Below are 9792 nucleotides of genomic sequence, written 5' to 3'. Positions count from 1 at the left end.
GGATAATTATTTCTCTGTCATGATTAAACCTTCAGATGGCAAGCAGTCAGCATTTTTATTCTACAGATTGCTGAGGTGGGTGTTTTCTGAAGGTATAATAATGCTGTGGTTGGATAACTCATTTGTCTGTCCTCATCTAGCCTACAAATAGGTAAACTGACTATCAGTAAATAACAAAATGGTTCACTGTAAAAAGGGCAGCACAGCAAGATAGTAGTATGGGAACATCAAATGTAGAAATTAGAAATGTAAAGCAAGCAAAGGAAACCACCATTTGGACTGTGGATATTTCTCAACTCCAAGGCATGTCCTGCCAGCCACATGACTGATCCACACGTGGCTTGCTGTTTTTATTTTCTAAAGTGTTCTTTAGATAATCATGGAATTTCATACACTAACCTGTTTATCTTCTCATTTTCTGTAGGGACTCTTGCTCCTTGCTGCTCAAGAAATGTCTTCACTTTCAGAATATGCCTTGCGCATGACTCGTCTGAGTGCCCGGCTGTTCGGTGAAGTGGCCAGGCCTACTGATTCCAAATCCATGAAAGTGGTGAAACTGTTCAGTGAGCAGCCTCTGGCCAAGAGGAAGGAGACTTATGACTGGTATCCAAATCACAACACTTATTTTGCGCTCATGGGGACTCTACGTTTTCTTGGCCTCTATAGGTAATGGCAAAAAACAGAGAGTAACCTGTTAAGAGATTTTTCTAGTAGATCAGAAAAGGAAAAAGTTAGGCTTTTTATCTTTAACAGTTTTGTGGTTCTTATAATAGTGCCCAGATGGCTCAAAAAGCATAGTTTTTAGGGGGAAAGGCTTTTAAAATACTCATAACGGGCACACTGAAAGAAACAAAAAAGGAAACCACATTTTGGAAGACATATTTTAATTGTGTCTAAAACTGGACTAACATTGACAAGATACTGAGCTACAGATATGTTTAATTATTTATTAATTTAAGAGCACTCTAAAGGATGCAGAGGAAAACTGATCCAGATGCTGCAGAGGAAAACCTCTCCCCACCCCCAGCTCCCCCCAGCCAACCCCTACCTACAGGCTGCCAGAGCAGCAGGTTCTCATTGATCAGATGAAGAGTCCCTGCCCCAAAGCCAATCTCCTTCCTAGCTAGTTTACAGGAGCCTCCTTTCTTTCCTAGTGGCAGTTTTGTTGGAGTTCTTACTTCCTTCAACCTTTTTCTGGCATTTTTAGTTTGTGCCCTTTTTGATACGTAACTTTGGTCTAAATAAGTTGTAATTCACCTTTTTTTTTAAAGATTTTATTTATTTATTTGAGAGAGAGAGAATGAGAGATAGAGAGCACGAGAGGGAAGAGGGTCAGAGGGAGAAGCAGACTCCTTGCTGAGCAGGGAGCCCGATGCGGGACTCGATCCCGGGACTCCAGGATCTTGACCTGAGCCGAAGGCAGTCGCTTAACCAACTGAGCCACCCAGGCGCCCAAGTTGTAATTCACCTTTAAGAGTAATATGCGAGGGCACCTCAGTAGCTCAGTCAGTTGAGTACCCGGCTCTTGACCTCAACTCAGGTCTTGATCTCAGGGTCGTGAATTCAAGCCCCGTATTGGGCTCCACGCTGGGTGTGGAGCCTACTTAAAAGAAAAAAGAGTAATATGTAGATCGCACAGGCTCTTACCACCATGTGTTGTATGTTTGTGTATGTATAGGAAGTGGGTGCTCAGGACTTTGTATTGCTCTAGAAAGAGAAAAGATCAAATACCTGTGTGATCATTTTCTTTAAAAGAAAGTCTTAATTACCAAACTGATACATGATCATTATAAAAGAATTCAAACAGTGCGTAATTGTGTAAAGTTAAAGTAAATCTACTTTTTGGGTGCCCAGCTGGCTCAGTGACTCTTGATCTCAGGGTTGTCAGTTTGAGCCCTATGTTGGGTGTAGAAGTTACTTAAAAATAAAATCTTTTAAAAATAAATAAATCTACTTTTTAAGAAAATTTAATGTGTTTAATTGGACTTGTCTTAGGACAGTAATACAGAAGTTAATTTGGGACTATTCACTCTAATATAGTAAAATTAATAGTTCATTCCAGGTAGCTAAAAGCTGGTACAGGGCGCCTGGGTGGCTCAGTTGGTTAAGCGACTGCCTTTGGCTCAGGTCATGATCCTGGAGTCCCGGGATCGAGTCCCACATCGGGCTCCCTGCTGATCAGGGAGTCTGCTTCTCCCTCTGAACCTCTTCCCTCTCATGCTCTCTGTCTCTCATTCTCTCTCAAATAAATAAATAAAATCTTTAAAAAATAAAAAAAAATAAAAGCTGGTACATTCATCCATCCAGTGGGTGTATTTTTAAATACCTTCCATGTACAGACACTTAAGATGGGCACCAGGGGAACAGCAGTGAGCAAAATAGATTTTCGTAGTTAATATATTATAATAGAGATTATAATCCATGACATATTTTGAATTTCTGGAATTGCTCTGGGGCTTTCTCCCTTGCTATTAGTCTGAGCTCAGAAAATAAAAATTAATTTTATTATGACCCAAAATAAAATACCATTGGAAGGCAGATCTCCTGAGTAGAAAACTATAACCCATAACAAAATCATATTCAGCTATTTTAATTTACCTGTTTGGTGCCACTCTCCATTTGTTTGAAAAATAAAACCTTGACTATCTTTGGGGACGGGGAGAAAATACTTAGCATTTAGTTATCCATGGAAAAGCACAATGATTTTCATGTATTTAGTCACTAGTTACGGTAAATGGTGCCTCTAATGGAAAGCCTCCTGTGGCATCAGGCAGGATGAAACTAGATAAATCTTCAGTAAAGAAAATTTTACTCAAAGACCTGCAAATGAGGGAGGAAGGCACAGGTTCTCCCAAACACCGACTCATTCAGTCACTCAGGCACACAGGTGCTTGGGCTATATCATCAGAGACAAAGACCCCTGGCTTTGGAGCTTTCCTTCTGGCTGAGGGTTGATGGGAAGGAGGGAAGGAAGAAGAGGAGAACAAACATACAGGATGAGTAAAAGATGTGGTATGCTATAAAGTTGAGTGTGCTGTGGGGAAAAAATAGTAAAGCCACCTGAGCAGGATGAAGAATATAGGGCACATGGTGGGCGGGGAGAGGACGGGTCACAGTATTAAACAGAACAGTCAAGGTCAGCCTCTTTGAGAAGATGAGGTCTTAGCAGAGACTTGTAGTGAGTGGGACAAGTGGGATCTGGGGAAGAACTGCTGAGCAGAGGCAAGAGCAGAGCAAAGGCCCTGAGGTGGGAGTTCTCTTGGCGTGTTCCAGGAGTAGCACAGGCGACCGAGAGAGTGGTAGGGCCCCAGGCAGAAGGCCCCAGGCAGATCATGAAGGGCTCTGAGGGCCAGGACAAGGTCTTGGCTTTTGCTCTGGGTAAAGTGGGGAACCGTCTGTAGGCCTGTGAACAGAGGAGCAACATGATCTCGCTTATAATTTAGAAGAATTACTCTGGCTGCTCTGTTGAGAATAGATGATTTGGGGACAATCATAGCTGCTTCTGAAGAGGTCAGCTGTATCCATCATGTTCATGGAATGGAACAGTGTACCCTACAAAACCAGTCTATTTTAAAACTACCTAAGGAGTTAACAATTGGGCCCAGCACAACCCCCTCTTATATTTAATTTGTATGCCATTATTATCCACACTTGACAGGTAAGGAAACTAAGATACAGAGAGGGAGGGGCGCCTGGGTGGCCCAGTTGGTTAAGCCACTGCCTTCGGCTCAGGTCATGATCCTGGGGCTCCGGGATCGAGTCCCACATCGGGCTCCCTGCTCAGCAAGGAGTCTGCTGCTCCCTCTGACCCTCCCCCCTCTCATGCTCTCTCTCTCTATCTCATTCTCTCTCAAATAAATAAATAAAATCTTAAAAAAAAAACAGGGAAAATGACTTATCCCAGGTCACACGGTTACTAAGTGGTAGACGAGCTGTGATTTTGAACCCAGGTTGAAATGGGCTCCAAACCTTACATATTTAAATGCGATACTGTTTTAGGTATTTAATCTTAGAATGCAGTCATTTCTGTAGAGTACAGGCAGTCTTCAGCTTACACCCCATCCATATGTACAAACAGCCCTGGCTGCCTTGATCTCTAGAGTGTCTGTTGATTTGGCTTCCTTCTACCTGAGCCTTTCCCCAGCAGCCTTTTTGTGTGGATTATCCATGGCCATTAAGGCAGCTTTCTTCAGACCTCTTCCCCTCATAGGAGGTGCTAATTCCTGGGACTCTCAGGGTCTCTGTGTAGCTCTTCAAGCTTAGACCCACTTTCTGTTTCCCTATGTTCAATGTTAGCATTATAGGGAAATTTGGGGTAATTATCAGCATTGTATCATTGTTGCTTTGGTTTATAGGGGCCGGCCTGGGAATTTTAGTCGCTTGTGGCATTGTTTCTGTGAGGGGACACTGTGACTTAGAAATGAACTTTTGGAACACAGCCCATGTGTATGTTGGGGACTCTCTGTCCTCTCTGTTCACCAAGCTGAGCATGTGCCCTGAGAAGTCAGGGACTGATAACCGGAGCAGCCTGAGGGAAGAGTGCTAGAATGGTGTGCTGTTCCCATCAGGTAAAAATACAGGCTAATTATTTTTTCTTTCTCCACTCAGAGACGAGCACCAGGACTTCAGGGATGAGCAGTTGCGTCTAAAGAAGCTTCGTGGGAAGGGGAAACCAAAGAAAGGAGAAGGGAAAAGAGCAGCAAAAAAGAAATAGTGTTGGTCCATCAGGAGAACAAAGTTCTTTCTCAGCAACTGACAGCAGAAGAAGGTGTATTTATCTTTCCACATATTCAAGGAATGTAAGCTTCCGAAATTGAAGATTATCTGGAGGAACACAATCATTTCTGTGTTGAAGTCCAGTCCAGTTGAATTGTGACTGGTTTCCTGGACACAGTCTAATTCTGCAAAGTTATTTTGGCCTTGGTTTCATACTCTGATGTTTACCTCTTTCTCTAAAGAAATGAATGCATAGGTGATTGAAGAATGACTCATTTGGTATGGGAATGGGATGTTGGGGACATGGGGAACTTAAATGAGCATCCTTTAGTCTCCCCAGGATCCCTTCTTGCTTCCCCACTACACCAGCCCTGAACTCTTCCATCCCTCTGGCTGTTCAACCACTGTCTCCACCACCGAGCTCACAAACTTCATGTACCTCTCCACATACTCTTGGAGAGTATCTACTAAGATAGATTTGTGGGAAAAGTATCTACCTGTTAAGAGAGTACTGAGTGAGTACCTGCTGGGCCCTAATAATATCATGGTTAGCAAGAAAAAACAGTCCCTACCTCATGGAACTTTCAGGCTTGTGGGAAAGACTAGTATCATTACAGAAGTAAAATTGTATTAAATGCTACAAAGGGAAAATCCAGACTTCTGCAAGAGTGTGGATCAATCAATGGCTCGGTCCAGAGATGGCAAGAGACCCAAACCTCAAGGAGTTTAAAGAAGGCCTCCGTAAAGAGATGGCATTTAAGCTGAGCTCTGCAGGATGAGTAAGAGAAGAAGGGGCGCCTGGCTGGCTCAGTCAGTAAAGCATGTGACTCTTGGTCTCGGAGTTATGAGTTCAAGCCCTACACATGGTGTAGAGTTTGCTTAAAATTAAGGTGTGCCTGGTTGGCTCAGTCAGTACGGCACGTGACTTGATCTTGGGGTTGTGAGTTCAAGCTCCACGTTGAGCATAGAGCTTAAAAAAATAACACAAAATCATTGGGGCGACTGTTTGGCTCAGTTGGAGGAGCATGTGACTCTTGATCTCAGGGTTGTGAGTTCAAGCCCTACACTGGGTATAGAAATTACTTAAAAATAAGAAAAATTTAATAATTAAGTTTTTTTTTAAAGATAAAAATGATGGGGAAAGTGTGAAGCACAAGAAAGCATCCTGTTCGAGAAATGGAAAAAAGAGCACTGACTGTATGGGTTTCACCCAGAAACAGAAGCCAGACCATGAAAATCTTTCCAAGTTCTTTTTTTTGTTGTTTTTTTTTTAAGATTTTATGTATTTGAGAAAGAGAGCGTGCATGTGCAGCAGAGAGATAGGGACAAGCAGACTCCATGCTGAGCACAGAGTCCAATGCGGGGCTTGAGGTGGGGCTTAGTCCCACAACCCTGAGATCATGACCTGAGCTAATATCAAGAGTCAGATGCTTAATTGACTATGCCACCCAGGTGCCCCAGGGCTTTGCAATTTCTGTGAAAAAACTTGGACTTAACCAACTTAGCCAGTGTGTGAAGTGTTATTTCTTTGAGAGAGGACTCTTGTGACTCTTGTATACACACAAATAGCTGGCTGCTCATTTAAGTGTATTCTTACAGTGAGTTTCCAATGAGGTTGTGAGGACTTCTCTGATTTTTTTTTTTCAAGTTCCAAAAATCTAGCACTGTCTAGTAAATTTTTTAAAGTACTTTTTTTCTGTTGTAAAATTTACCATTTTAACCACCTTTAAGCATATAGTACGGTAGTGTTAACTGTACGCACATTGTCCTGCTAAAGTAGTTTTTAACCCCATTTTTGCTTCTCAGGAAAAGAGCAAAGTGCACAGGCAAGAGTATATATAGCAGCTCCTGAAGCTATGATTTTCTTTCCCTGCAACATTAGAAGTACTGGCAATAATTGCCCTGCAAATAATTCCTGAATCAGTAAGAATCCCATTACATATGTTTTGATAAATTGTATTTTTAAAGATACATGATCCAGATGGTAGGGCTAGGGCCCATATTATAGTCTTAAAAACTACTTAAAAATGGGCAATTTGTGTCTGACAGATGTAACTTGAGCAGGGGACCAAGAATCCATTCATTTAGAATTTTTTCCTGAGCACTTGCCCTGTGCCTCCCACATGCTAGTTATAGAGAACACAAATAGGCTGAGTCCCCAAGATTGTGTGAAGGACGGTTGTGTGTTGTAAGGCATTGGCAAGATCCCAGGGATTTGCTCAGAAGAGTGCACACTTTCTGTTACTCTTGGCCAGTGCAGCTGAGCCAGGTGGGTGGATGATGAAGCCAGGACATCGGGCTGAGAAACAGGCTCTCAGCCTGAACACAGTGTAGAACAACCCAGTTACACCATCTTCAACATGTGGAGAAGGCCTGAATGTGAGAGGAGCTTCAAAGAATTAGCATGATATTTTAAAGAGAAACTGCATCAGGTACCAATAGCTGACCTAGTCAGAAAACAAAGAATCCGTGTGTTGGTTTGCAGATGGCCGCTGAACCTGCGAGGAGCCTTAGCCCTGGTTGATAGGGAAGTTTGTGGACAAATCAGCAGTAGATTAGCATGCCACTGCTGAAAATCAGACTCCAACTAAAATTTATTTGTATATAAGCTGCACCCTGAAACCCATCTGACACAGCAAATGCTACCTAACTTAAAGTAGCCTGGACTGAACATGGTGGACCAGATGGAACATGGAGGATGAGGGAGGGGGCAGTTCTTGATGCCACAAAAGCAACTTGTGTCAGGACACCAGCAATTGACATTTAAGACGAGGACTCGGTGCAGTCAGGAAAAAAAAATCTTTAACTGCAGGTGTCGGCTAGCCAGATGTTTAACTGGACTTTTTTCTGGTCAAGACCAAAACTATTTGTATTTTCCCTCAAATGTTTGGTGTGCATGGGAGATTTTGCCCTCGATTTCGATGTTGCACAGTAAAACACTGGATTTGGGATTTCAAAGTCACGGATTGGGATGCAGTTCTACTTAGTGACTTTGTGACCTTCAGTCACTTATCTTCACTGAGCCTCCTTCCATCTCTGTAAGATCATAGTAACCCTTCACTAGAGTCATGAAATATTAAGATTTCTGAAAAGTACCATGTGAATTGTAAAAGATTAATCAAATGTTTTCACGTACAGTTATTTGTGTGACGAGTAAGAATTACTACATCTTACTGATTCTTCCGAGTTGACAGTGTTGACAAATACATGCTAAAAATATATAATTCTCTACTTTTACATGCAACACGGCAGGTTCAAGAAGCAGTAGGTGGGAGATGCATTTTATTATTTACATAATCCTGAGTTCCAGAAACTCACTTTTTAAAAAGCAATCTTGTCTACGTGTATACATATATCTAAATATGTATGAGCATATAAACATAACGCTTTTACTTGTAAAGCACTTTCTGGAAGAGAATAAGTCAAATTAAAAATTCCACCCTTCACCCTTTCCTTTTTTCCTCACACATTTCCCCCAAAGCTTCTAAGTGCCTAATTTTAGAGATTTAGAGGCAGGAACAAACTTCAAAGGAAATAGATAGAGGGAAATGTCTTTTAAACTGCCAACTCTGTCTTCACAGTCCTTTTTCTTAAGTACTTATTTATAAGTTCAAAAGAAAGCATTTCTTTAAAAAATCAAACAGTAAAACATTCAAGAAGACTTAGTAAAACAGGGAAACAGTAAAGCATGGGGTATTAAGAACTAGAAAACCAGTAAAACATTTATGCTGAACTTAAAACTGAAATGTTTCTTAAATGACAGGAAGGCAGGAAAAGAGGAGGACCATGAAACTAGGGGAAGGACTGGCCACGGAAACCACCCAGATGCAGTTTTCTCACTTAATTGGAGATCTGGCAATATTATAAGTTCATGTGAAAGTAGAAACCAGAACCAAACCAATGTAGATCCTAAGACCTTTTTCATTCTACTTAAACGTGCTTTCTGAGACAGGATAAGATTCATTGATGGAGAGCTTTGTGGGTCTATTACAGAAAACAGGAGCTCCTTATTGACCATCTAAATTGGCGCTTAGTCCAAAATATCTTCCCAGAAGAGCCACAACACTAACTGACCTATTGAGTTTAGCATAAAAACAGCATTCTCAACAAATTAAAAAGTCTTAGGACACAGGTCAAATCTAAAAGTCTGAGAGTTTCTAGTATGAGAACAGACCAGTGTATTAAGCACCAAACAAATATAAATTTTTTTTAAAGATTTTATTTATTTTATTTGAGAGAATGAGAGAGAGCACATGAGAGAGGGGGGAGGGATCAGAGGGAGAAGCAGACTCCCTGCTGAGCAGGGAGCCTGATGCGGGACTCAATCCTGGAAATCCAGGATCATGACCTGAGCCGAAGGCAGTCGCTTAACCACCTGAGCCACCCAGGCGCCCACAAATATAAATTCTTACTTAAGAGAAGAGTGCAGTGGAATCATCAGGAATGACTTTACAGGGCGCCTGGGTGGCTCGGTCATTGAAAGTCTGCCTTTGGCTCAGGTCGTGATCCCAGGGTCCTGGGATCGAGCCCCACATCGGGCTCCCTGCTCAGCGGGAAGCCTGCTTCTCCCTCTCCCACTCCCCCTGCTTGTGTTCCCTCTCTCACTGTGTCTCTGTCAAATAAATAAAAGCTTAAAAAAAAAAATGACTTTACAAGCAGTGAAAGCAATGAATGCGAGTAATGTCCACATTTTTGGAGCACCTATCACACAGCATAGAGCTTTATAGGCCTTATGTTACTTCTATATGATAAGTATCCCCATTTTACAGGTGAGGAAACTGAGGCTTAGGTCTTGTGCCCAGGATCACCCAAGTCTAAGTGTCCAGACTGAGGTTTAAATCCAAGCCACCTGACTTCAAAGCCTGTACCACCAGTCACCACACTGTTAGAGGTGAGATCCTCAAGCAGAGAGAGGTTACAGCAGATAGCATGTGCAAAGACCTACAAACAGTAAAACTCTGGTTGACAAGAGCTATAATGAGCATGGCCTTGCCACTTCAGAGCCATAACCTAAGGAGCCCTAAAGTTCTCACTGTCCTTTTTTTTTTAATTTTTTATTGTTATGTTAATCACCAT

At 42.0% G+C, this 9792-nt stretch overlaps 1 protein-coding gene across 1 annotated transcript; it reads left to right on the top strand.

Annotated features, from left to right (window-relative positions):
* The first annotated feature begins 451 nt into the window (after positions 1-451).
* Positions 452-9360, top strand: MRPS33 (mitochondrial ribosomal protein S33). Its single transcript, XM_025854851.2, has 2 exons — positions 452-666; positions 4609-9360. The coding sequence occupies exons 1-2, from the start codon at positions 452-454 to the stop codon at positions 4712-4714; spliced, it is 321 nt and encodes a 106-aa protein (XP_025710636.1). The 3' UTR covers positions 4715-9360.
* Positions 9361-9792: the final 432 nt, after the last annotated feature.

Source organism: Callorhinus ursinus, unplaced genomic scaffold (genome assembly GCF_003265705.2).
Source record: "Callorhinus ursinus isolate GAN/ISIS: 27379988/994484 unplaced genomic scaffold, GSC_fseal_2.0 scaffold12, whole genome shotgun sequence".
In the NCBI taxonomy this organism is placed as follows: domain Eukaryota; kingdom Metazoa; phylum Chordata; class Mammalia; order Carnivora; family Otariidae; genus Callorhinus; species Callorhinus ursinus.
Note: the sequence above shows the minus strand (reverse complement) of the source record. Positions and strands in the feature narration are given on the sequence as shown.